This window comes from Cladophialophora carrionii (genome assembly GCF_000365165.1).
Source record: "Cladophialophora carrionii CBS 160.54 unplaced genomic scaffold supercont1.6, whole genome shotgun sequence".
In the NCBI taxonomy this organism is placed as follows: domain Eukaryota; kingdom Fungi; phylum Ascomycota; class Eurotiomycetes; order Chaetothyriales; family Herpotrichiellaceae; genus Cladophialophora; species Cladophialophora carrionii.
Window position 1 is genome coordinate 1,668,734 of NW_008481831.1, and position 27,169 is coordinate 1,695,902.

General features: G+C 54.4%; 8 protein-coding genes across 8 annotated transcripts; 2 read left to right on the forward strand and 6 right to left on the reverse strand.

Moving 5' to 3' along the window:
- Window positions 1–1,066: 1,066 nt before the first annotated feature.
- On the forward strand, window positions 1,067–1,645 carry G647_07568 (uncharacterized protein; the record flags this gene model as incomplete). Its single annotated transcript, XM_008731882.1, has 1 exon — window positions 1,067–1,645. The coding sequence occupies one exon, from the start codon at window positions 1,067–1,069 to the stop codon at window positions 1,643–1,645; it is 579 nt and encodes a 192-aa protein (XP_008730104.1).
- Window positions 1,646–3,191: 1,546 nt separating this feature from the next.
- On the reverse strand, window positions 3,192–4,004 carry G647_07569 (uncharacterized protein; the record flags this gene model as incomplete). The annotated part of the gene is made up of 1 exon (XM_008731883.1): window positions 3,192–4,004. The coding sequence occupies one exon, from the start codon at window positions 4,002–4,004 to the stop codon at window positions 3,192–3,194; it is 813 nt and encodes a 270-aa protein (XP_008730105.1).
- A 1,478-nt stretch (window positions 4,005–5,482) lies between these two features.
- On the reverse strand, window positions 5,483–6,664 carry G647_07570 (uncharacterized protein; the record flags this gene model as incomplete). Its single annotated transcript, XM_008731884.1, has 4 exons — window positions 5,483–6,021; window positions 6,070–6,181; window positions 6,233–6,499; window positions 6,554–6,664. The coding sequence occupies 4 exons, from the start codon at window positions 6,662–6,664 to the stop codon at window positions 5,483–5,485; spliced, it is 1,029 nt and encodes a 342-aa protein (XP_008730106.1).
- Window positions 6,665–8,457: 1,793 nt separating this feature from the next.
- On the reverse strand, window positions 8,458–9,141 carry G647_07571 (uncharacterized protein; the record flags this gene model as incomplete). The annotated part of the gene is made up of 1 exon (XM_008731885.1): window positions 8,458–9,141. One exon carries the CDS (start codon window positions 9,139–9,141, stop codon window positions 8,458–8,460), a length of 684 nt encoding a protein of 227 aa, XP_008730107.1.
- Window positions 9,142–12,481: 3,340 nt separating this feature from the next.
- Window positions 12,482–13,697, reverse strand: G647_07572 (acyl-CoA thioesterase II; the record flags this gene model as incomplete). The annotated part of the gene is made up of 2 exons (XM_008731886.1): window positions 12,482–13,399; window positions 13,491–13,697. 2 exons carry the CDS (start codon window positions 13,695–13,697, stop codon window positions 12,482–12,484), a joined length of 1,125 nt encoding a protein of 374 aa, XP_008730108.1.
- A 529-nt stretch (window positions 13,698–14,226) lies between these two features.
- G647_07573 (uncharacterized protein) lies at window positions 14,227–14,591 on the forward strand (the record flags this gene model as incomplete). Its single annotated transcript, XM_008731887.1, has 2 exons — window positions 14,227–14,283; window positions 14,349–14,591. The coding sequence occupies 2 exons, from the start codon at window positions 14,227–14,229 to the stop codon at window positions 14,589–14,591; spliced, it is 300 nt and encodes a 99-aa protein (XP_008730109.1).
- Window positions 14,592–14,972: 381 nt separating this feature from the next.
- On the reverse strand, window positions 14,973–16,764 carry G647_07574 (uncharacterized protein; the record flags this gene model as incomplete). Its single annotated transcript, XM_008731888.1, has 3 exons — window positions 14,973–16,395; window positions 16,456–16,604; window positions 16,723–16,764. The coding sequence occupies 3 exons, from the start codon at window positions 16,762–16,764 to the stop codon at window positions 14,973–14,975; spliced, it is 1,614 nt and encodes a 537-aa protein (XP_008730110.1).
- A 603-nt stretch (window positions 16,765–17,367) lies between these two features.
- On the reverse strand, window positions 17,368–19,257 carry G647_07575 (uncharacterized protein; the record flags this gene model as incomplete). Its single annotated transcript, XM_008731889.1, has 1 exon — window positions 17,368–19,257. One exon carries the CDS (start codon window positions 19,255–19,257, stop codon window positions 17,368–17,370), a length of 1,890 nt encoding a protein of 629 aa, XP_008730111.1.
- Between the last annotated feature and the right edge of the window lie 7,912 nt (window positions 19,258–27,169).

Sequence of the window (27,169 nt, forward strand, 5' to 3'; positions counted from 1 at the left end):
TGGGAAGATGCAGTACTGTACCTTATACCCGGTGCTCCCTCATAAGCCCCGTCGTCTTTCCTTCCCACTTCCCAGCTAGGTCGTGTTCTTTGTGACAGAGGTCAGCACATTACCCAATACTTGTGCCCTTCATTGTGTGGACACGTCGTTTATCAGCGCTCGAATGGATGATGAGCGTGTGTTCTCTGTTTCCTTTACTTCCTCCACTTCCTCCCCTTCCATGCACGGCGTCAACGCCTGGGGTGACGGGGTATGGAGTATACATGGATCAAATGGAACGTGATTCACTTTTGGACGGCAGGCCAGCAGTCTAGATGTGGAGGCCGTCTGGTGTGGTCAGTCGATCAATCCTCTGACATCGACGGGTTTTGCGCACTCCGTACTTGAAGGAGCGTAGCCTCTGGTCTGATGTATTTGTGCTATAGCCTATGCCCCCATGAGTTGCATTGACGGCGCTGACCTCTCAAAGCCGACGAGGGGAGGAGGAGGAGGAGGAGTCGTCCTTCAAATGCCACGTGAGCTTACATGGAGCAATTCTGCCCCAGGTCGGTCTACACTCGCAATCAAGGACTCGAAGTGGAGTGCTACAGTAACCCTGTCCCGGTCCGAATGGGGCAGATGTACTCAGAATCATGTACTCCGTACCATCCGGGGAGGAAGCATTGATGGTAACTCAGCGCGCGCGAAGAGCGTAGAATTGGCAGAGAAGACGAAGAGCAGTACGAAGAAACCGATGCGAAGTAGAAAACACTCTCAGTCACATACATACATACTACTGTACCACGACTGCGTACAGCGAGCTGAACCAAGTACATGCATACATACATCAAGCGTCCAATTTACAGTAGCCCTCGACGTCAACAGCACGAATACTGTAATTACCCCGCCACCCCCTGTCAACCAGTATCAATCCCCTCCATTCCCTTTACGAGTGCAGTACAGAGTACTGTACAAATTTTGGATCACCACTTGCAAATCCCGCGAAATGTGCGCACTATACCACGCCGATCTACAGGCTCAAGCTTAGACGAGTCAGGCCAGGACAGATAGTCTATGGGATCAGAGTATGGGTCTCTCGCCCTCCATCGTCCAACACACCTCGACCGTACTCACACGCTTAGAACAGAGTCACCATAATCTGGATCCCGACCAGCCACGAGAGTGCCAGCTCCTGCGGCAGCAAGACCGACACACCAGCATCAACATCGGCATGAAAAGATCTCCTCACTCGGATCCCGGGCCGGGTCAGCCTCAGCCTCAGCCTCAGCCTCAAGCTCAAGGCCAAGCTCAAGCCCAATCTCAGCTTTCCGGGCCACAAGTTCCAGCGACGCCAAACCAGACGGACGTCCAGCCTAGTCTGGAGCAATGGAATCTCGTGCTGGATACGATCCGGTCGAATCTCAACTTGATCGTCGGCACGTGGGGCCGGCGGAGCAGACAGTACGACGAGGCCCGGGGCGTCATGTTGGCTTATTTGGAGGACAATCTGGGGAGGTTGAGGCTCGGTGAGCTAGGGCCCGGTGGTGGGATGGCATTGGAACCGACAACGGGAGCGAGACCAGGGCATAATGGCAAGGGAGACGTCGACATGATGGCTACGGTGGAGAGGTCGATCGAGGAGTTGATGGGCGAGCTTAAGATATGAGGGTTGACGAAGGAACGGAGTGGTACGTGGTACGAGGAACGAGGTACTCGAAGTCGGCAGTCAAAGTCGAACTCGGAACTACGACAGGGTGTCGACTTTTCGCCTCTGCGGGTGGCGCGAGCTGTCTTGATATGTCCCGACGTATCAACTCAACAGAAACCGACGACACTGAAGACGACATAGCCCACAGGCCCTTAGACGCCGACGGGGCTGAGATGCTGGTGAGGCAGCTTATCGACCGGGCTGGCTCAACATCCACCACTCACTCATTCAGTCACCACGAAGGTCAATCTCCCTCTCTCACACAGCACGAAGGTCAATGCCCCATCCATGACCATATTTCCAGATCCGCAGACTTACTCGCCATGTTGGCACGGGAACACGTCAGAAATATGCTGTAGCAGCAGCAACAGCCCTCAGAATGCCTAAGATCCGAGGACGAAAGAGATGCGACGGTGGATTTGTCAGGAGGAAGGAGGCAAGGCAAGGCGTACGAGAAAGGGAGTCAACGCATTGCTGGAGGTTACCAGGTTGTTCACCCGTCCGCTCGATAGGAGCGAACTCGACGAGAAAGACAGAGTCGGTGTTCATTCGAGGGAGTGGGTGAGACGAAGGGAACAGGATATAGCGACCAAGACCGAGAGCGACTGTTGACATACCAGCAGCAGTCAGTTGCATATCAGCTGCAGTCGGATCTACTGGTCAGGAGAGCATAATGTATATGAAACATGTGCATACAGATGTGGAAGACGGGGGAGCTCATACAATCTGGGCAGACACAGACGAAGCAACACTACTCTGTATCTTTCACGGATCTACTCGATCAAAGCAACGTGTTTCTTCATTCGTGCAGTCGCCTTTTATTCAGGGTGGATTTTATCTTCTGTTTCTGTCGTAGCTTGGTTATTTATTTGCTGGTGCCTCGTCGAGAGGACAGCCTCAGCTCACGGGCATGCGCTCCTTTTCAAGACGGATCCCTCATGTGCCATGTTGCCCTCTGCGTGTTGGTACATGTGTTCGTCGCCATCGTGATATCGGTATCATGATACAAGTCCGGGAGTCCTGCTCGCCAATGGACAGACACACAGGCAGGCAGACGGTTAGCTGTATTGCTTGTCCAACTCCTAGGCCTCAGTGTGTGACACTCGAAAGCTCCTTAGCAACAAAGATGTTCCAGTCTCGGCCCATAGTTGCAGAAACGCCAGTCAAAAAGGATGCCGATATTGCGGCTCGCGTCGCGCCCCTGGTGTCATACCGCGCTGGGTAAGCTTGTCGTCGCCATAGTCATCGTCATCATCATCTCTGTTCGTTGGTACATGCCGCTCTCCCGTATGCATAGACATTAACTGTTCCTCGTTATCTCTGCGCATCTTTCCCCAAAATTATGTTTCTTGGTTGTTTTGCAGCACGTTGCTCTTTCTCTCCAATGCACGAACGCAAAAGGACATCCGGCTCGTCGAAACCAAGAGGTTGCTGGGATGGATATGTGTCCTCCCGCATCGCTGGATTTTAGTGTATTCCCGTCTCGCCGCTGGTCTAGGCCACTTCATGATACCGCTAATACCAGTGCCACCAGGCATGACAGTGACAGCAGTTTCACCTGCATCAGTGGTGACGAGGCACTTCCGCTAAAAGTGCTGTCGAAAGGGCTGCCGCCACCACTCCCGCCTGCCGACCCCTGAGAGTTCGAAGTGCTCGTCGCAGAAGCCGAACTTGACGTACTGGAGGTCTCTGATGACGACGACGCAGGCGCCAAGCTTGACGTCTCAGATTCAACGGAGGCTGGTACTGAGCTGGAGGTTGAGGAGGCCGGTCTCGTGCTTGTGGTGGTCAATATTGTTCCGCTACCGGATCCAGTCCTGCTGGAACTAGTGGCAGTTGTGGTTGTTGTCGAACTTGACGGAGTCACTCCAGTGCTCGTGTCCGGAGGCATCGTATCAACCGCCATGCTCATAGTCGATTGTACTGAACTACTGGGCAGGGTAGTCTGGGCGGTAGTCGCCGTGGTTGATGCAGCATCGGTGTTGTCGCCGCATAGGAAATCGACAATGTCGCCCGAGAAGAGGTGGCCAATAATGCTGTTCCCGTCCGCCTGTTGTCCCGCACACAGCCGCTGAACAAATCCCTGCGAGGCAACCAGATTCGCCTGACATGCAGCCGAGCAGGATCCCTTGCCACCAATGCCTTGGAAATCGTCGTTGTCGCAGAGGTTCACTGGCGTGTCGTAGGCAAGTGTGCACGGCGTTGAAAAGCCGACGATGGGTTGGATCGAGGGGAATGAGGCCGAGGCCGATGATGTCTGGACGATGGCATATAGAAGAAGGGCAAGTGACAGTCGGGCGTGCGACCGTAACTCCATGGTAGAGGCGATGTTTGTTACCAAGGGCTATATGATGGAGCCAGGTTGTGTCGCAGATGAATTGTCGATTGTTCCGCAGACGGACTGTCGACTGTGGTAGCGATTGCTGTTGTTTACAGTGTCTGGCAGAATCTTGTCCACTCGAGTGACCGCTCTCGAGACAGCGCAGGTGAAATAAGCCAGAGGGAAGTGAAGGAAGACGGCCGTCACGACAATGCAAGCACGCAGTCACCGCTGCGTTGCTGGACCGAGTTGCATCCCCGATGCGCGTGACGAAGTGATGGCGAGAAAGAGGTGAGTCGAGATCCGGTTCCCTGTCGCGCAGGAAGAAGTCGTGATGTTTGTCTGTCTGTACCAACGTCCCTTGCTCACGCTTCAGACCGCCCCGGCGCCAGCTGCTCTGCCTTTCCCAGCGGTCGCTCGATGTCAGCGAATAGCAAAGCCGACACTCTTCTCTTCGCGAGCAGCCAGATCAACACGACCGTCCGTCAGTCCCGACCCGCCCCAACTCGGATTGACGCTGTGTAATCAGGCAGATGACGATCTGGTGGGTGTCTGGAGTGGGTTGTGACAGATCCTCGCCGATCGCAATCAAAGATGCTCAGCCTGATGTGGTTGCCACCGTCGTGCCGCTCGAGTCTATACCTCTGCCTGCGAGTCAGATGTCCGCCTCTTGAAACTCCGTTGAAGGCTGAGGGTTACTCTGGGGGGTCGGAAACCGTGGGTTGGGAGGTCTAGGATATTACAGGCTTCTTCAGTGCTTCTGGTAGCTTGGGGGTCAGCTATCGGATCTTTCAGTATGACGGATAGTCCAGCCTGCTGCTTCAATTGCGCAAGGAACAGAGACAGGGGGGACGCGATCTATGGTTCCAGATCCTCTCCCCGTCAGTTCTGATGCACAGAACTCAGCTGGACCCCCGTGGATGCGGTCATAGAGAATAGTGACCGCCAACCTGTCCTCCTGCATGCGGCATGGGCGTTGGCCGTGAAGCGCCATCGCTTGGGCGGCTGGCACGACGTCTTTGACGAGTCGTCACGGTTGGTGGGACCTCATTCTGCGACGGTGGTGACCCTGACGCTATGCTGAAGACGATGTTGACGGGTGAAGAGGTGCAGCAGGAAGTGTATGATCGCCAGGAACCGAGGGCGATTGATTGGTGGACGGCGGCATCGTGGCGCCGAGGGATGACAGGGGGGTTGAGGGTCACTTTACGGCTGTTTCATCGCACGCCGACGAGAAGCTTCACGGCGCCTGCGTCACCATTGACTGCCAAAGGCCGTGCTGGTGCTTGTTTCTCGCACGCACGGCCAGATCGATTCGACGGTTCGGAACTCGGGCGATGATGCTACGAAGTCGCTGGTACGAAACAGTTCATTTGCGGCGTCCAAGACTACCTACCCTCTACATAGCGAAAGGAGTAGGATAACTGTCCTGGTGTCCTGGTTTGGAAGCGCCCTGTTGCTTCTCGACAGCCCATCTATGGGATGAGCACCCCACGGAACCTGACTTTGCCACTGGTCATCTTCTCCATGGCCTCGTTGGCTTTGTCGAGTGGGAATTTCTCAATCATGCAGTGGACGCCGTGCACCTGAGCAAAAGAGATTGCTTCCTCGCTGTCGAGAGCGTGTCCGCTGGGCCATGCCTGGATGCTCAATCCCTTGCCGATCATGGACGCCGTGTTCACCTCGACCGGTCCTGCCGCAGCCAGAACGATCAGTTTGCCCAGAGGTCCCAAGCCGTTGAGCAGCGAAGGAATGAGTTTCTCGTTGGGGGCCGTGAATAGAATGCACGATGCTCCGCCCAGTTTCTGAAGTTGTTCGCCAACGTCACCCTTGGATGCGTCAATGTAGTCGTGAGCGCCCAACTGCGTGGCGAAGTCCTTCTTGTCTGCGCTGGAGGAGATGGCAACCGTCCTGTATCCCGCTTTGCTGGCATATTGCAACGCCAGGTGGCCCAAACCACCTAAACCTTGCACCGCGACGGTTGATCCTGCGAGAACCTTTTGTTGTCGGAGAGCTTTTCGACGTCAGTAAGCCGCACCTTGCGGAGAGAGGACAGACTCACAATTGAAGACTGTCACTCCGGCGCACAGTAAGGGGCAGTACTCGGCAGGATCTGCGTCGCTGGGAATCCGGACGACTGCTTCGGTCCTCAGAGTCACGTATTCTCCATACCCCTGAAAATCGGGTCAGTATGCTGTCCGGTACACAACCGAGAACGTGCGTACTCCATCCCTGGTGACTCCGTTGATGGCCTCGTTCTCGCACATCTGGAACAAGCCTCGTTGACAGGGGACGCAGGTTTGGTCGTGGCCGCCATGCCAGGGTCCACCAACATGATCGCCAACCTTCCATTTCTTCTCTGTGTCTGGGATGGCAGCGACTTCTCCAATGACCTCGTGGCCGGGGACGATTGGGAAGCTATTGCCAAACAGGCCGAAGCGAACGGCATGGTCGGAATGACAGACACCACAAGCAAGAACCTTGACCAGGACCTGGGCTGGTCAGTCCAGATCGCCGACAGAACCAGATGTCCTAGCCATGCATACCTCTCCCGGCTTTGGCAATTCAAGTTTTACCTGCTTGAACTTGATCGGTTCGCCCTTGGCCTCGAAGACGCCGACCTTGTATTCTGCAGGAAGATTTGGTGCTGATGCCATGATGGATGGGACGAGCGATCAGAGAGATGGAACCTGGCTGGCTTTGGAAGTATATCGAAGCCTGGGTGGCAAGTGGATTCGATCTGGGTTTTCCAAGGCCACCGGGACCTGGACTTTTATATCCTTGCCCAGCTGGAGATAGAGTCAACCAGCACTTTGAGGTCACTGGAGGTGGGTCGGTCGACTGATGATGTCAAAACTCAATCCTCCAGGATCCCTGCAACCCTGAGCGAGAAGCTTGCGGCGCTCTGTCCACAACCTTGCAAGATACGCTACCTATGCAGGAGACTTACGTACGCAGACTCCCTGTTGTGATTGGTACGCACTCGGGCGGGATGCTTGCTTTTGCGGCCGCTTCTGGTAGCTCGTATCGCCGGGGCGAGATCTCTTGTGTCCAGAATTTTACTGCTACTGCTGCTGTACGGAGTACACCTTCTCGGCGAGATGGCTATGACCATGCAGACCACGCAGAGGCCAGTGTCCGTCACTCGGTTATCTCGTCGTCTGGGTAGCATACGACAATATCTGGGCTGTGACTTCACGCGGGCAGGTAGCGGAGTTCTTAGGTTTACTAATCCGAGGATTTCTTGCTAGCAATGACCGTATACGAGTAGGCATACAGACGAGCCTTTAACGAGCTAGGTACCCAACTGGATGTACGTGCACACCATCTAGCCAATGCCGGGTCCCGACTACCGGGGGTAGTAGAAAGGGTTCGGACAAAAGAGCTTGCTCCAGTACCATACACCCAATAGAGCGTCTATATCTCCGGGTCGGGGTTTGAAGTCAAGGTTTTGCCTGTTTTCGACAAATCTCGTTCGCATCTGGCAGCTGTCTCTACCGAGCATGGAAAATCCGGGCTTCTGTCAAACGGTTCGATCGGCCAGTCATCGTATACAGGATGCTGAGCAATCCTCAGGAACGAAACCGTGGAGTCAGCATTGCATGCAGGCTTCAGGTTGTTTGCGCAATCCACAGAAGGGGGTTACATGTTCTTTTCGATTGTAGTATAACGATGAATCTGATTAGTAAAACTTTGCCCTGGAATCGCCGCACAGAGGTACTCGGGTCCCTGCCGTCTCCCAGAAATATCAAGGAAAGCATGCAATAGAAGGGTCCCAGTGGTCGGGAGAATATGTCATTTTCAGCTCCTCCAAAGTCCCATATCAGCCTTTGTTACTAATAACTTGACCGTTTCGTCGTGATGGTGGCCGTCGATCCTTGCCAGCCGACGCAGGAAGGATCCCTTCGAGACACATCAATAGTAATCTGGTTCTACTTCGAGAGCAAGAGAGATGCACCGGAGTCCTCGACATGTCGCCATCCGAAATGAGAAGGTCAAATAGTAAACCTTCCTCGTCCTGTCTTCGTCTTTACCAGTATAATCAACCTCATCCGCCGTCCATGCGGGATGCCGTTAGAGGCAGACCGGGGGAGAAGCTAATGTCGCTGCGTCAGCCAGGCTTCAATGCATGCTTCGAAGGAGGCCCCGAAAGAGACTCTCCCCTTCATGGATTGTCCTCCCTTCCAGTCTGAGATGCCCATGGACAGAAGGATCACGTGAACCAGTCGGCCGAGTAGAGGTGATCTCGTCCACTAGACTCGCCTGCAGCATTCAACATGAATGGCGCTTCCTTGTGAGTTGAGGTTCTCCTGGCGCCACGGATGTGCTGGTGAATTGAGGGGACATGGTCGCTGAGAGGATGACATGGCCCCTCAGCGAGCGATAAGTATCTCCCATGCAGCACTGACGCAGGATGACCATGGCCGCGCCTTTCCTGGAGTCTCAGTGTTTACGGCTTTGGTTGCGGTTCTCTGACCATACAGAACAGATCGCAAACGTCTCCTCCCTCCTCGCAGACCATCTTCCGAGCCAGTCGAAAGCCCATCTTCTCATAGATGGCGATGTTCGGCTTCTCCTTGGATGACTCGAGGTAGCACTTGCGCTGTTCCTGATCGGCCATCTTGGTCACGATCTCAAACAGCTGGCGGCCAATCCCCTTGCCCTGGATGCCCGGCCTGACCGTGACAATGTTGCAAAAGTAGTACCCGTGAGGATCGGTCCAGGTTTCGGACTGAGCAATAGCCTGTTCCCGCTTCCAGATCCAGTATCGATTCGTTCTCAATCCGCCGCGTCCGCCGTACCAGAGAAGGTTCAATCCCTGCTTGAACCAGAGGACATAATCGTCGAGCCACTCCGACCACGTTTGCTTCTGGTCCGCATGCCTTGGCTTCATCCACATGCTGACTCCGAGCACCTTGCCATCCTTGTCCTCCGGGTCTTTTGCGACATAGAACAGGGCATTGCGCATCCCCCACTCGCACTTGGCCTTGAGACTGGCGAAGTTCCTCTGCTTGTTGAACCTAGATGCGTCGAAAGCCCATAGGTAATACGGGTCGTCGGCAAATGCTTGCTGGATGCATTCGACCGCCGAAGGGATATCACTTGCGCTTATCGGCTTTATCTCGATCGCCATATTCGTGGTTCTAGATCTTAAGGTTTCCTGTCGACGGAACTGCGTTGCGTCTATCTGCAAGAGAGTAACTGGGAGGTGTTACACGATTCACCGGCGTCCACAGCCTCTTCAACGACGGCACCAGATTTGCGAGACAGGACGGCTCTTGACGCCACGCTCAGCGCAAGTTCCAGGTGTAATTTATAGAAGCGGAGTTCCCGGAGAATCTCAGATCGGGAGTGAAGGGTTTGTCACAAAGGGCTCGATAGATAAGCGAGCGACAGTAGCAGCGAGTAAGCAACGTGGCACTCAATCGAAGCTTGGCACCAGGCCTTCGGACTTGAGAGCTGACGCTCCTACGGCTCTTCTCCATCCTCCCGACATCGACGACAATATCGATGGTCAGGCACAACGGCGCGTTTTGTGTCCAGCGCCGCTCCCCCCCGCAAATGGACCCAAGCAGGCCGTGTCTGCGATGCGGTCGCTTACCGCTTTGACGCTGATTCATGAGGGGCTTGTCTCGTATTGACCTGGTCAAAGCATCGATCTCGACCCAGCTGAATCGAATCAACCCGCCAAGCCAAGGAAATGGCTTGTCATGAACCGTGCAGAACACGAGCTGGGGGAATCGCTTGAAAGGAACAGCTAAAACAATGAAAACTCGCCTTGCGTTCGATTTTCTCTCGAGCGATTCTGTCTCTGCCCGTACTTAGCATGGCTTGCCAAATGTTCTTTCCGCTCATTCTCCTTGCTCTTGCCCCATGCGGCTTGGCCATCATCGTGACCGTGCCTACAGACGGCGCAACTTACAATTCCAGTCCAGGTCCGAGGTGGATCGAGTGGCAGCAAGAGCCGTGAGCGCGCAGAGTCCTCGCCTGAGACGTGGAGACTGACCGTGTGTCGACGTTTTGCAGTGGCGACCCCTCCGAGTGCGACATCTGGCTCCAGAAGGAAGGCGGCAATGCCACCTATTTCGCGCACGTTGCGGTCCCTCCATGCCGCTACGACTTCTCCTCGTGGCCGACGGCGCTGTCCTCGAACGGTTCGCGGTCAATAGAAACGTACGCCTGTCCAACCCTCCCCCCAAGGAGATGATGCATAGTCGGCCGGACTTTGACCTCTGTTACACAGGGGAGAATACTGCTTCACGTTCACAACTCCAAAATCACGTGCTGAACAGGGCCAATTTCTCACGGAATCGGCGCATTTTCTGATAAAAGAGGAGCAGCCGGCCCAGGTATGGACGGCGTGTTTTACATAACGTTCTGGTATGGTGTTGATCATAACAGCCACTCTCTCCGGGCGCGAAAGCGGGCATTGGGATCGGTGTCGGGGTGGTCGGACTGGCCTTTATTGCACTGTGCTGCCATATGTTCAGGCGAGAAGGACGGAGGTACAAGAAGACCGTGCCAACCCAAACGCCATTTTCCAAACCAGAGCTGGATGGCATACAGGGAGCTAAGCCGACAGCAAGATCCGAGCTCTCGGCGGATATGCAGAAAGAACCACCGTCCGAGCTCATGGCAAGTCATCCCGTTCTGCACGAACTGCCAGGCAGCAGCCACCAACCACTTGAAGCTGAGGGTAGCACAAAGAAGAGCTCTCGGCCTGATTGGGCCAGACTAGGACTTGATAAGGGTGTTTGATATTGTGCTGCTGAACATGAACAGGGTCACCACAATAACAACGAGCTAAACCAAGCAATGAAGGCAAAGGATCTCCGCGTTCAATAGCCAGCGACTCTGTTCAGCTCCCTCCCGTGCGTGGCTCGTACGGCGGGAAATCACAGAATCAACAGACAATACTTTCCGATGTCGGAAGGCTGTTATGGCTGGCTTGAGGGGACATATTCGGCCGTCGACTTGAGGACGCTCAGCTGCCTTCACAAGGCTGTCCTCGGCATCCGACTCGAAGCGTCCGTGAGGGACAAAACCACAAATGTCCGCTCAGCGTTGATACAGATACGCTGAGACCAGCAAAAAGGTTTGGTTGACCGGTTAGACATTTCAACTCCCCACGGAGGTATCTAGGATCATTCATCATCCATAGCTGCTGCTGGCGAAGGGAGTCGCCTTTCAGACAGCCCTGTGCGACGCTCCAGAGACAATCGGATCAACATACTACGGAAGATATGGGCTTTCATCAGCGAGCCAGCATTTTTCGAAGAGGATACTCCTCAACAACCCTTGACCATTCAGTGACTTGACACTCACTGACCAGCACACCAGCAAAGACCATGCGCAGGACCACAGCCTCCCGACTGGCATGGATTTTCCGCTACTCCAAGGTAACATAAGCATCCCACAGCATCGAGTGTACCGTCCCGGAACCGCAATCTCGACATCATTGCCAACTTCCTGTTCCCTATCGTCAAGCCGAACATACCGTACCTACCAAAACGTACAAGCCTACAAGCTTGGCCCACGTGGCCCAAGTCGCTCAGGACAGATGCCGTCTCTGGCCTCGTCGAGCCTAAAGACATGATCATAAACAACAGGCAAATCACAACGCAACAGACCACAGTTCTGTACGATGTTGTGCTTCGGCGAAGCCCTCCCATCTATTACTTTTCTTGCACGACCTGTCCTATAATTCACTTGGCTGCTCGAATATCGGATATGTAGGGTCTTCAGGCCGCTGGCCACAGTGGGCAAAACCCCCGCCTGAACAAGGTACACGCAACGGTTTGAACATGGGAGTGGCGCAGGGGTGCTGCTGCTTACTTTATTGTACTTCATTGTACCGTGCCTACCTGTATACCTTGCGGGCTTTCGAACTCTGGTTGGGAGACATGGATGAAGTGCGAATCACACACCGATGATGTACTGTACGCTGTACGCTATACGGCATCCACTGTCCTTAAGAGTACTGGATTGAAACACATTGCCACCACCTCTGGGTATACCTCTACTAGACTAGAAATATACGTCGACGGACATATAGCCCGTGTGGTGACGCAGAAAAGGGAACCAAAACAATTCATGAGGGAAATTTGTCGATGTTGATCGGCTCAAGGCCACTGTGCCAGCCGACTTATCAGTTCCCGGTTCCTCTTGGTGTAGTCATGTAGCACGAGTGCCCCTTGCGCAGTACTAGTACTTGCGACTACACACCAATCCACGCCGTATAGGATATGGCGTGAGTTCCAAGAGGTGGACTGGTCAAGATTCAAGCACGGCTCCTGTTCCCGTACCTGAACCAGTACCTCTATCCGTACCTGAACCAGTACCTCTACCCGTACCAGTACCTCAATCGATGGCGGATCTCGAGTCTTGGAGAGCGTCAATGTCATCGACGGCTGGACTCTGACAGACACTTGATAGAAGTGTTCCTTAAGGGCTTGCAACTCACAGCTTACAAGTTACAGCTTGCTTCCTGATCCCTTATCGTGGTGCTCCTTCTTGACCTTTTCCACCAACTCGGCCGGTAACCGAATCATACCGTCTTGGATCGTGGTGGCGATGACCCTCCCGGTACTCCAATCCCATAGCAGGCTATTGTGGCAGCCTCGATTGTCGCCGCCGTGGCTGGTCCACGCCTCCTGCACGAACCATTTCGAATTTCCATCCCGGTCGACCATGGCCAGATGATCTGCCGAGCCGTGGAAGATGACCGTGTGTGACAACGACGCCATTGTCGTGCGGACGGTCTCGTAGCCGAGAGCACGTGGCAACAGAAAGAGAGAATTCCTGTCCGAAGCGTAGAGATGGGCCGCAGCCTGTAGATTCAAGTCAAGGGCGTGTCCTTTCTCCTGCTCTTCTTCTTCTTTACTGGCAAGATCGTCGTCGTCCTGAATGAGTCGATAGAAGAGGAGTTGGCGATATCGAGCTGTTTCTGCCCCGTCCGTCCCACCCCCGGGTCGGACCTTGCCATTGTACTTGGCCATGTCGACCTTTCTCGTTTCGACCCCGGGAAAGGCAGCCGCATCGCGGCTCCACGATTCTTGCTCCTCTTCCTCCCACCACTGGGCATCGGCTCCGGGTGCCAAGGGGTGGTCTTCGGGCTTGAGGGCCTCTAGGACGTTGGCGTACTGTGTCCTGACATGGTCCGGGGCCACGTTTTGATACTCGTACCCGGCCCATTTCTTGCTTCCCTGCTCGGACCTCTTGAAGGAGACCATGGCTGAGAAGCAGGGCGTGGTGCCCTGCGCGGCCGCCTCGGAGTGTTGGTACACGTCCACGCCTCGCAGGCAGTACATGCCGCCGTCTCTGATCCTCCTGATGCGGTACACGTACGGGACGTCGATGGCACCCGGGAGGAGGAAATATCCTGTCACTTGCTAGATCCCCCAATATATATCTGTCAGTTTGTTCACCTGACCAAAAATCCACACGCGGGCAGGGCGTGGGGGACCAGTGGAACACACACACATGGACAACTAGCCCTTTCTCCACGGTTTTACTGGCGGCATACACAGCTTGAGCATAGACGTGTCCACCAAATGCTCGCTTGAAAGGTGCTGGCGGCCAAGCGGGAGTCAGTGACTCAAACACGTCATCTCCTGTCTGTTTGAGAGCCATCAGAAGCCTCCATGAGACGGGCTTCTTGCCCTTGAGCACCTCGAATTTGGTTGTCATTGCTGGCTAATTAAAGCTCGTCTGAACGATTGTACGAATGGGTGGCCACGTGTTTCACCGACAAGGCAAAGCGCTTCGCAAGCATGCAGTCATTGTATCGAGAAGAGAATCGTAATAGCCCGTGCGGGCTCCATCATCAAATGTCTTGCAGGGGGTCAGAAGCCAGTTTAAGTACGGGGCGTGAAAAGCAGCGGTAGAGCACGACGAGATACAGACGAGCCTCGGTTCTCGTCTTCCTTCAAACCAAACTGATGGCTCAAAGGGGGAAGAATTCCGAGGGCACGTGAAGATAGGCACCCCTGATTGTACGATAAGCTCCGTGTGACATCATCGGTCTTTGTCGCTCGATGAGCGCCGTCATCGATGAGAGGCGTTTACCCAAGGGACTCGAGCTTCTCGCGTACCCTGCCTCGCCTGCTACAACTGTCGCCCTCTCTATTTTCCTTCTCAACAAGCCAAGAGACAACTCCAGGTTATATCACCTTGATAGCAAGTACGGATACCCGTTGAATCACAACTGTGGAAAAAGATGTCTTCGAACCAATCTTCAGACTCACAACCCTCCATGATTGGTGGTCACGCCAAGGTGAATGAAATACGCACAACATGACAAAGCACCGAGCGTATGTTTGACTGACCCTACCGAAACAGTACGTCCAAGGGGTCGTCTCCTCCACCCTCGGGTATGAATCCGGAGAACAAACCAAAGCCGAGGCCGTCCAGCAGATGAAGGACGCCAAAGCACATTCGGACGGACAACCGACGCAGTCATCAATATTGGGTACCGTCGAGAATACCGCAGGAAAGCTCACTGGGTGCGAAGGGATGGCTCAAGAAGGACAGCAGAGAATCCCGAATAAGAAAGGCATTGAAGAGCAGAGTGGCACTGGTTGAAAGGGCGCCTGAAAGGACAGTGATGCGTGTTGATGCATGTTGGATCAGATGTGCCAGCGTTGCCATTCTGAAGAACCCAGAGAAGATATCTCTAGATCTGATCCAAGTCTGAACTCGAAGGACTCGGTTAGCAACTCAAAAGCCATTGACCACAAGCTCGAACCCAAGAATTTCCTCTACTCTGCACGACTGAGAGATGCCTGGTCCCCTAGGAAGTTCCAATCTTCCATGTGTATCTTGGTCTCTAACCTTCGCTCTTTTGTCCAGTACTGATGTAACCGTGGGTATCTAACATCCCTCATGCCTCAGTCCTTCGTCATCCTTCGTGTTGCGTTCGCCCTATTGGCCTCACTCTGCAACCGGGAGGGACAGTCCAACCCCTCACAAGCCTGTATTGCTCCTTGGCTTGGGCAGTGGAATCTCCCCTTCGGCGGCCTTGTTCTCGATAATGACGCTGTCATCGAGCTCTTCATCTCTCATTCTGACGTCCTCGTCATCGAGAAAGTCATCAATCCCATCCTTGCCACGCCGCACGTCGACAGGATCCCAGTCCTTGCCCAAGGTCCCGTCGACGTCTGGCTCTGGATGCTGGTAGGACTTACCGTACCGGTCTCTAGCTCTCTCCTGGGCTCTGATTTCGTCGGCGTCCGGCTTGACCCATCCACTGCCAGGTGACTCGCCTAGCCCAATGGTGTGATTTGGCTTCAGAAACGTCGGTCCGTTGCTCGTCCCATACCAGCTCTGGTCAACCCAGGAAGTTATGCATTCCTTTGCCCTCTCGCCCAATGCGTAAAATCCTGGATTGTCGCGTGGGAGAAACATGGACACATGGGCGCTGGTCTCATCGGGAGCCTTTTCATTGACCGCCTTGATCCATTTGAATCGACTCGGCTTCGATTCGTCCGCCCCTTGTTTGATCTCTTTGCGGTCACGGCTGACGTGGACTGGCAGGTTGCAGAACGTCCGTTCCTTTCCTGCTACGCTCTCCGTGATGCCATATCCGCCCCTGGCTCCCTGGCCGAGGTTAGTATAGAGGTTAGCACATCCGCCACCTCGCTCCTGGCATTCATTCTCAATGCTTTCAACTCGCTTTCGCAAGTTCTCCGGCTTGAAGAGTTCGCCCACAAAGAGGAGATGATCACTCGCCCACCTCCACCCAGCACTGAGCTTCTCCCGCTGCGAGTACAAAGCTGCAGCGCCGCCAGCTACCACGGCGCCGGCAGCGCCGGCAAACATAGCATACTTGCCCCATGACTGCCACTTGGGGGTAGCCGCAGCATCACCGGTAGAGGCCGAGACTGGCGCGGGGAGGGCTTGCATATTCCTAGACCTCGCAGCTCCTGCAGATGCGACGTTGGGTTCGGACTTGGTGCCCCAGCTGAACATTGATGTCACTTCATTGTAGGTATTGTAGGCGTTTGCAACGACTTTATGACCTCCTTCAAGGCTATGGGCGACCATGCCAGGTGCCAGGCCGAGGAAGGGCGTATCGAAAGCCAGGATGCCTTGGATATGTGGGAACATGAAGGAATGTCGGTGCGACGCAGGGTCGCTGCGGGAAGGAGTAGGGTGCGACGTGGAAGTGGTCGAGCCGAGAGTCGTGTTGGAGGGGAAGTTTGGTCGCTCTGGGTTTTGGGCTGATGACGCTGCCGGTATGGGTTGCTCACTTGCCAGAAGAAGATATGTCTCTGCCGCAACTATACCGCCCATCGAATGTCCAACCAGGATGACGTGGACCGAAGGGTCGACTGTAGGGGATGGGGTCGACCGAGCGACCTCGAGGTCTATGACCTTGTCCTGTAGCCTGGTATCACAGCTCTTAACGATTCCGCTCGGACCCTTCGGACGAAATAGCAGCACATACCATTCTCGAAAGCGAGCCACACATTCCTTTAATTCACCTTTCGTCTCGAACCTGGGATATGTCGCAGTGACGACGTCGATGTTCGGAAGAGCATGGCTGACGAGCGCTCGAAGATGTTCCGGAAAGGCAGCAAAGGTGTCATCGCCGCCCTAAGCTATCAGTACAACAACAACACAGAGTATTGGTGAGTGTGGTGAGCAGAGTAATCGCAGGGCATAGATCTCGATGACGCGCACCAATATTTTGCCAGAGATGTAGTGGACTCACTTTGAACCCGTGGATAAAGACGAGAAATAACGTCCGGCGCATCCTCAGCGGCTGGCTGTCCACCTTGACACTGCATTATACACCACAAGTGCTCGCCGATCTAGTCCGTGAGCAATGCCATTGCCACTGTTTCGCGATCGGTTAATTGCTCTGACACGGAGTGGAGGTGCCTTTCACACTCATTCTTATTTCGGACCAAAGTTCTTCCGGACGACGCAAGTCCTAACTGCTGTCACGTGAACGTCAGGAGGACGGCAGCTGATGGTCTACGTTTGGAAAGGACGCTACACAAGTGAAGACAGAGTGATGCCAGGAGATATTTAGAGATTCAGGAAGTGGATGACCTCGTAAGTTTACTTTCCTTGGGTCTTGAGGATCGTCTTTGGCCAACATAGGCCAAATGTCTATTTCTGTACAGTTCTTCAGGCTTGGTCGAACCATGTGTCCGGCCTCACCGTATGATGCCATGTGGCCATATTGCCCTCTTTTCCCGGCGCCGTACGCAATGCTGCTGCTAAGCAATACGCTTTTGAGAACGGAAAGACAAAAGGCCAGGCCCCGCCACGCTATGCATGTAAAATGATGGAGTCACCCTCGAGCTAACAGATGGAAAGAAAAACGTAGGTGTACAGACTCCCGCATCATCTAGAATTGATACTGTTGTTGAGCAACGGGTGTCGAAACATTGCTGTTGTGCCAGCCGTCCAGTTGCAAGAAGGGGAGGAGCCCAGTCCTGCGCTCCGTACCGGCTTTGCTCAGAGGCTGATAATGCATCTGGTCAGATGGGATGTTCCGGACGGGTACCTGTAGTGCCGCAGCAGGGGGAGGAATCAGAAGTGTGTTGACGTGGCGAACTGGTCGATATGGAGAAGTGCGGTGAGTCAGGAAGTATGACGGCGACAGACCCGGGAGAGTGGGGGTAGTGGTATTGTATCCGGTAGAAGGTGAAGTATGTGCCGAGGGATAATTTGATATCGATCTGTGGCCGTCATTCAAGCTGGGAATTGCATTCTGGAGGAGATTCTGAGGTACTGCAGATATGGGGGTCACAGGATGCGAATAGCCATTGCTTGTGGTCGGATACACGCTTGACAACGCGCGATTAGGTTGTGCTGACACCAGAGGTAGTGGAGCGCCCGAAGGTGGTATTGAAGCCGGCAACCTCGGGATATCCAATCTCGGAATATCCTGAGAGGTAGAAAATAAAGCTGGATCTGGTATGCCGGAGGACCGAGTAGGTGACACCCTGAGACCAGTTTGAGGGTAAGGATGGGAACTCGCCAGGCTACCACTTTGGCCGGACTGCTGGCCAGCGAAGAGTTGCCGCTTGGCCGGAGGAAGCTCCGCAGAGTAGTCTGCACTTCGTTTCCGATCTTGCCGATATCCCCTGAGATCGACCTGTTGTCGCAGTGGCGAGTTTGGAAGTGGTAGTGCTGACGATGAAGGATGTGGCAGTACAGGATAGTGACTGCTCAGATGATTTGAAACACCATAAGGGCTCACGCTGTGATGCGTAGAAGGAGGCGAAGGAAGCTTGTGGGAGAAATTCTGCCCAGTGGGAGTGACCGGGGTCGGCCCAAGTGCTCTGGTCTCGTCCACCACCGGTAGCTGCGAGGCCTTCTGGTAGAACGCGCCCAACCTTCCCAATTTGGCTTTCCACAGGCTCCACTCTTCGGCCGAGGCGTAAAGATCGTATCTCATGTTGCTGAGGAATTCCACTTCCATAATATGGATTTCAGTCACAGATATGCCCGAAACCTCTGCCCAGGTCTTGTTTGTGTAGGTGTTGTCGTCGAGAAATTTGTTGCCCAGCATCAGGGCGATGGTCAGCAGCCGGAACTCGCTTCCCCGCTTCCCACTAACAGACGGATTGAATCTTTTGAGTCGGTAGATGAACATCAAAGCTAGTAATATGACGTTTCTGCCAACTTGTGTGGTGCTCACAATCGTTGTTACCCATTTCCGAAACCCGATCGAGGGTATGGCGTCCGGCAGCAGCCCTCGATCTACCGCTGCCTCCTCGGGCAGACTTTCTGCGTACTGCAGTGTGCTGGAGGTTTCGAACCAGAATAGGCATGTAATTTCTGCCGCAAATTCCGCGAGGCTTCCCTTGCTCTTGTTCACAGACTCTGGTATCTGTAGGTGTGGTGCAATTGCGTTCACTTCTTTCTCATCGTTCGCCCGCCGGTTGTAGAGACCTGTTCCGTTCGTGGGAGGGACCAGTGCGTACGGGTTGGGCAGGGACGAGGTTGTGGTTGAGCTTCGATGCTGTTGAGCAGCATGGGTGGAGTCTGATAGGCCGGTGTGCTCTTGCTGGTAAGTCGGCAGAGGGTAACCGGCATAGCTGTTACCTAGCATCACCCCAGACATGGCTTTTGAGGTGGGAGGGGTAGGTAGACCACTGTTGAAATAGGTGTCGGCGTCGTTCCACCTCTTGTACCCATATGCAGCTGAGTCCTTGCACGATGCTTTGACAGTCGAGTCCGCCCAATCCAGAGGCCCAACAACTTGACGAACAGTGGACATCGACGACATGAGTCTAGCCTTCCTATTGTTGTTTGAAGACGTCGTACGTAGTGTTAGGGACGACGAGGTGCTGGTGACGGGTGCGGCATAGAGTCGAAGTGTGACAGCGTTCGAGCAGCGAAGTCGACTTGCCTAACGCTGGTTGAGTAAATATCAACAAGACGGTGATGCCCCTTGATGACACAGGACATGGCAAGAGGAGGGTCAAGAACATTCAAGCGAGGAGCATGTTGGATGTTTTGGAGGCTTGGACTGAATCGGGGTTTGGAATGAAGGTGAGGTATTGAAGAGTGGGCCCGGATGTTTGGCAGAGGTGCAGAAGGCCTTCACCCACGCGGCACTCAAACAGCCACTGTCCGAGCCACGTCAAGGCAATGCAATCAGAAGCAAAAGGATGATACCACTGGAGCAATCCCAAATGACAGGCACCGTGATTAATGAGTGAATCAACGAAACGCAAAGCAGTCAGCCGAACACCGTACGTTCGGCAGCAGCGAGAGTTTGTGGCGGCGACCAGGCAATTGGACCGATGAAGGATGATCTTGTATCCCGTCCTCAGGTCTGCAACAGGCATGATGCGCCATACTTACGCACAGGGCCTTGTCTTGGAAGGCGGTTCGAGGCTCGGCTGTAAAAAGGTGTCAGGGACCCCTTCCGCGTCGTAAGTGATGAGCCCGGTTGACCCAGTAGGTGCAGCAGGGAGACGAGCGTCGGATGGAGACAAGACGACGCAAGAGAAAATGAGAAGCAGCAGTAGTCAGAAGGACAGGCAAGCCGCAGAAGTGGAAGGGAAGCTACGACTGCGGGCTGGATACACGCGGCATCAGCCAATCACGGGCGCAAGCCAGGCACAAAAGATGGAGCGACTGGCACGCTGGCGCGATGATTGCCAAAGTGGACTAGGACGGGCTGGCTGGGGGGAGAAGTTACAGTCAAAAAGTGATGGGATGTTTTGGATAAGAGAAGGATTGCTAGGATGATGTTGGATGGGGTGGAAGCACCGAAAAAGCCAACAGGAGACGGCAAACGGGGGTCTAGTTTGACGGCCATGGTCCAAGGTCATGCAAGCGGTCGGTCACGGTGATGAGCGATGATGAATCCGTGAGCCGCCGACGTGCCATGGCTGGCGTGCGATGCGAAATAGCCATGAGCACAGCTTTGCCCGCCGTGAGCCAGCCGTGGGACCACCAACCAACTGACCGCATTTAGCTCGGCATGATGGCAGCGGCGAACAAGTTTTAGCCTTCTGGGCTGTGGCAGGTGTTGCAAGTGTGGCCTAAGGACCAGCTGGAAACAGCAGGGTGGTAACTTTGCCGGGACTACTACTAATAGTCATTCGCCCGTCACGTACTCCGTACGAGCGCTGGGTTCATGATTCCACTCCAAGGCATAAATCATTTGACGGATCCCGACATCGAGAGCGCCTCTCATGGAGGGGCAAGCGAGACAGGGATGGTGGATGCTGAGTGGAGTTGGGGCCGTGGGTTTTGCCATCGCCATCATCGTCTTTTGCCCCCCGGAGCCTACTTGTGCAAAAGCGACTAGCACTGTTCAGCGATCGAAACGCACGGAAAGGTGAGCAGCCTGATGATGGACTCCAGACGCTGCCCACTACCCGGGAGACGCCCCAGTGTGCAGCTTTGTTTGGCACGCATGGGTCCTTACGACGGGATCACACCTCTCCTGCCGATGCGAGTCACGCACAGTGGAAATAGCTGGCAGCATGCAAGTTGCCAGACTGGTCGCGCAGGAAGCAACAGCGAAGCTGGGCGTACTGGGACGCAGCGGAGTTGCAACAGAGCGCCATGTTGAATGCGGACTTAGTGCGAGGGTAGACGAGGTCAGGATGGCATGAGAAACAGCCGACTGCCCACAGGGCGCGCCGGCTTTGATGGAACTCAACTTTCGTGCAAGGGATGGCATGAGTGTCCGCAAGACCTGGCCTTTGCTGCGCTCGCCGGGTCCGTGGCTCCTACCAGTGCCACCGGCCTGCGATGCACACTGCGCTCGGATTGCACATCGAGTAGAAATAGCGAAATGCTAAGGCGCCGGCCTATTGGGAACGACGAGGAAGCCGCTAAGGAATGAAAGTGACTCGCGGACCGCACGGTCAGCCTACCCAGGAGTTACAGAAGGCCCCTCACAGTCTCATCAAAAGTGATGATCTTGGAGCGGCCAGCTGAGTGGGAGCCCAGAGGGTAATTTTGACGAGTGACAAGTGCGAGCTTTAGGCCCCAGTTGCCCGAGAAGGCTGCACGCCTGTGCGCTCCCTCGGCTGCAGCTGCACGGACACGCAGAGTGAAGCCAGCACACCCACGACCCTCGCAACCTGTCTGGCACGGAAGGCAAAAAAGGAGCAGTGTGGCTAGCCTGAAAGCAGCCACTCCGTGTCTCGTCAGAATTTCAGAACACGAGACTTCCGAGGCCCGGTTTTTGGAGAAACAGCTGCGAGTCGGGCCAAAAGGGCTTGTCTGGTTTGCTAGTCTCGTGCCGCGCGCAACGCCAAAGGGTTGCCGGACAGGCAACGCGGCCTGGCAGTGTGCTATTGGAGGATCGGCCGCTCAATAAGCTGTCGAGGAAGTCGCATGGCGGCCAGAATCCAGGCGGTCCGATAGGACTTCGCTGGGTGTTGCTACCCCCTCAGTCACTTGATTCAAGATTGTCGGCGGCCCAGCACCACCCAGCAGGCATCAGTCGCTAGTGTGTTTGAGGCTGCAGGCTGTGAGCGGAAGATGGGCGGTGGGCGAAGGGTGCCGGAGCACCTAGACAGGGCACAAAATTGCTTTGTTCTGCATGCCTGGCTGACACTACTTCCGGGCCTAGCACGAAGCCTTTGGCGATGTGACTGGCGCCTACGCTGAGGGGCCTAACGGGAGTGAGGATTGCGAAGGCTCTCTTTTCCTGACACCACTATTCCCAAAACAGCGCTGAGTATCGCTTCGACGGTCTTGCCTGAATTCTGCAAAGGCAGGCTGATCAAGACCACCTTCCCGCCCACCACGGGCGCGGCTGGGTCACCATTGATCAAGAGACTGCTGCACCATCAAATCTAGTCCGAGCTCCCGGAAACTCTGACGAGTGGAGATTCCGGGCGGTGCATAAGAAACTTCGCTGGAAGCAAGACAAGGAGGAAAAACATGTCTCGGTGTCTGAACCTTTCGTCAGGGTTATCTTGACTCTTGTGGACCTTTAGTCATCCGTCGTTCGTGGCGTAGTGAGGTTACACGTAGCCTGGTCCTAGAGATGATGTCTACTGTTCGGAGAACCGCCAATTCATGCCGTGGATCTGCGAGGAGCTTTTCGACATCATCGTAATGACAAGCCACTCGTAGGAACGAGAACGAGAACGAGAATTGACAGCGAAGTTTTCAATCCTCGTACTCGTACGGCTCAAACCAGGGTTGCAGGCCAGCTTTGCAAGGACCGAGGGAAGCACCGACATAATCATAATTCGTCGTAAAACTGTCCATGCCGTCTGATGAACTTCCGCTCTCACATTACCAGCACTACACCCTCAGATCCGGACTAGCTGGAGGGCCCTAATACTTTGCGGGTGACAGTCAGGCTCTGGAGAGGAATGCAAGACCTCGCTAGTCGAGCCGCAAGCTGGAGACCTGAGGTTCCAGGTCCGTCTTGTCACCCATGTTCTCCATACCTTGTAACCTGTACTCCGTACTCCGTACTGTCTAAGGATCTCAGTCTGATTTGCAGGCCGCGAAAAGAGCAGGTTTGGCGAAGCCAATCAGGGGCAATTGACTAGGCCTTAGGTACTTGCAGGAGCGCACATGGTAAGTTTTGCCTGTTGCTAACGGGATCTCTCGGCAAAGTGCAAGAAGGATCCGCTGGCTGGGCAGTACGAGTAGAAGCCCGAGGGCCTGATCGAGATCTTGCTTGGTTCCTGGGAAGCGCGAGCATGATCGGGCAAGAAGCCAACAATCCACTCGTCATGCTGTGTCTGGTGCCTGAAGGTTGATCAGAACCACAAGACCAAGGCAACCGTGTCCAGCGAAGTCAGCCACTACTGTGGACTTGACGGCCGATAGCTCCGAGTGAGATACACAGTACTCCGTACACGCCACGTTAACGGGCGCGCTCATGAGTACAAATCGGTAGAAACCAAGCGAAGAAGTGGCGGCAAGCCGGCAACGATCAATTATGGATACTTGTACGCGTCCACGGGAGCTTTCATCCAATCCCAGAGTCATCGAATATACGGAGTACAAGCAGGGTGGAATAGTTACTGGTAAAGGCCAGGCAAGTTTTGTACAAAGGATGTCGTGCAACGGCTGAGCGAAGATGGCGTGACGATCCAATCCCGCTTGTTTGTGATATGCTTGGCCCTGTTTCTTCGCGAAGCGTTGTGAAAGCGATAGGAACATGGTTGTTTCGCTGATTTCCAATGCCGCAACTGCCGACCGGGGCGTAGCATGCCTTCAGACAATTGTACTCGTAATGATCGCTGGGGGTTGCAAGTAATCCGAGGCAGTAAAACAGTGGACACCTCTGCGGTGATCATCTCATGACATGATAACCATACTCCGTGCAGTAGATTTTGCTTTCGCTGAATTGCGCCCCACGTCAGGATGCGGATGCTCTGGGCAAATCACTGGGCAGTCGGGCACAGAAGTCGAGATCCGGTGTCTCTTCCTGGTGCAGGCATTGCGCGTAGTCTGTAACCACGGCCTTGTTGTCTTGCGCTGGTCTCATTCGGAGACGTCCTACTGCGTCTGCGTCTTACGAGCTGTTGCGAAGGTTGCCTTGCTTTGACACTTCCTGGGTCTCGGTCCTGCCTGGATCGTTCACCGGTCCATCACTATTGCACGACTGATCGTCTTCCAGATTTACAAGCTAGTCCTTTTCACATCGTTCACCCCCTTGCGGGGATGCATAATCACAGTCAGACACACAAACTGGTGGCAAGGCGTCACGGGCGTCACCATGAAGCCAAGCATGTCGATGCTCTCAGCTCGACTGCAGCGCGTTGGCTCTAACTCCTCCCACGGAACCCGCATTGTCGCTCCAGTACGGGTTTGAACCCTCCAGTCATTTGGCTTCAAGTCGCTCCTGTGGCCGGTCAATCTTTGTGGCTGATGATGCAGGTCTCTTTTGCAGTGACCCTGCACCTGCCACAAGACTCTCGATTGGTCGAGTGCAACCCGTCGAAGTAAGGAGTGACTCAAGCTAAATAACGTACATTGTAGCGGCAGCTTCACCACATCGCGATCGGACTGGCCGTCCTTCCTGTCAGCGCTCGTCTTCATTCTGTGTCGTGGGTTCGCTTTTGCCGAGAGGTTATTGATCGCAGCAATCACGCACGGTCAAATATTGTTTCATTTGACGCCAAACTCCAGCGTGATGCAAAAATGGTCACCAGCCAGTAACAGAGATACGGGTTGCGGGTGTCCAGTCATGATCACAACACATCTGAATGATTGTCTCGACGTCGTTCTCGATCCGAGACTGGTGATCCTCCATCTGCTTCGAACTTAATCCTTAGGTTCGGTTCACGATCAAACACACCTGAGCCATTTCACTTTGTCGTTCCACAACTCTGCCGACCGGCAGTCATCCCTGTAGCTTCGTTGCACTCTCAATGCCATGTTCTCCCTGGTCTGATGGGGTCAGGAAAAGGGATAGGCTCTTCTGGCGCCATTTCTACCTCACTAAGTCTTACGCATCAGGCCCAATTTTGCGCGGCAAGACCGCGCCTTTGATGTCGCGTCCAGAAACCTACATACGTACACTTTCATGGCCAAGCGAACAGCGAACGGGTCTTCGGTCCGGTGTAACCTCTTTCATCATCATTGTGCGCCAATCGCAGGATGCTCAGAGGGCGCCGGCCGGCGCCTGTCATTGCTCTTTTGGGGCACTGCTCTGGACCTGCTCGTCGGGCTTTATCTCGTATCTGTGACTCCTCTTCAAATTCAAGCGCACTGACACTGCTCGGACAACTTCCGCGTTCCAGATGGCAAGCTACCTATCAAGTCGAAAGCTCTTGGTAATCTCTAAACGTCCCATTGACTCGGCCTTCGCGTCCTGTAATGTGAGAGCGTCAGATCCTCCTCCGGGGAATCCGTTGCCACTGCAGCTTGAGCTCTCCCTTGATTCGTTTGTCCAATCTCGAATTCGAGCGAAAGCCAGGCCCGTGACAACTCCAACACGGATCCGAGGGTCAAGTATACCGTGGCCTTGGCCGCCGAAACGGCTTGTACACAGTAGGAAGCAGTGTCGATGCAGTCGCACATGCGGATTGATGGAGAACGTACTTTGAAGCTGTCCACTTGTCAATGCGCCCCGTGAGCATTGTCCAGCAAGCGATCGCCCCAGCCGACTAGCAGCGATGCTCCGTTGAGATGGACTGCTCACTCTTACGCGTAGAGGGAGCTTCCCGACTCTTTTTTTTTTTTCAATTACGCACCATCTCAAGATGGTCCGCGGGCGCTGACCAAGCACTCCTTGTACCCAGTCCCCTCCCAGTGCCGTCAAGGGGCATGCAGACGATGCGATTAGGAAAAGAGTAAGTGTTTCGGTCGACCTGGATGGTACCATCTACGGGTGACTGTCATGAAAGGTCTCCAGTCATCATCATCGTCCCTCCTTCTCTTCACGTCGACCTCATTTGGCTCTTGCGAACTCGGCAGAGGCACCAGTAAATCCAGAGGTGCAGAGCCCCAGTGGTGCCGCAGGTCGGGAAGAGATTTTGCCGAAAGATCATGATTTGCGGGTGAATCTTGTCGCAACGACGATGCACACGTCCATCAGCTCAAGTTGCAGGTGGTAGGCTCCATGCAGAATCATCTCCTGTCGTCGACGTGCTGCTGGTTTGGGAAGCCCTGCTCTAGGGGAGCCGGGATGTGCTGACTCCCATGTCCAGGCAGGAAACTCGGGTGGAATACCAATTGAACACAGCGCGTTACACGGCGGCCGATTACTCTTGTCTTGCCTCCCTCCCCTGCCTCCCTCTCGGTCAGTTGCATTTCCTGCATTCATTTCGAGCATTCTTTCAGGGCACCGAGAGAGGCAGTCACGAGCTGTCTGGACTTGACTTTACCCTGACCTCGATTATGGACTTGAAGGAGGTTCTTCTCACTTCGTCTGTCCCAGACGACAAGCCTGTACCTCGACTTCTGGACTATCCACATATGAGAAGACGAAAGTCGACTGTTTCCGTGTGTGGCCGTGGCCACGCATGTTAAACCCTCTTGAAGTGGCTCTGAGAAATGGGGGCGTGACAAAATATGCATGATTTGCCAGCCCTTTATCGAAATCCTCAACCACCCCTTTCAAATCCAAAATGTACGCACACGAAATGCTCTGCCTCTTGCCATTCGGCGGCGAGCGTTCTAGTATGCAATACTCGCTGAAAGACAACCGGCCCAAATATCCAGGGGAGAATAGGTTCTCGGAGGCGACTGAGCCAAGGTAAGGGGAGCATAGAGCAAACACATGCTGGCCCGATGCGACTTGATCTGGTCCAAAGCTCGTGGATCTGGCGTCGTTATCGACCTTTCAACTCTCCGTTCATTTTCTTTTTCTGTCGGAGTCTCCTTCGAGAAGCTATCGGCATGAGTTTCAGGCCTTCTTGACATTCGAACCGAGATATGAATGTAAAGATACTTGCTTCTCCGATGACAGTCCTACTGCGGCGACTGAACGACTCTTCCAGCTCACGACGATGATACATGAGCGGCGCCACTCGCCAACAGTGACGAAGCCTTAGGTTGAGCTATCAACTACATGTTCAGGTTTGTTCCTACCCATACTTCGCAAGAGAGACCAAAACCTGAATCGTTGTCGCTTCGTTATTTGCTGCAGATTGCCCAAGTCTTTCGAAACGACTCCCTTCCAAGCCTGATGGAATGGAGCAGTTCTGCGACCCGTCTATCTGGAAATGTATATTTGTCCGACTTTCACCAGCGTA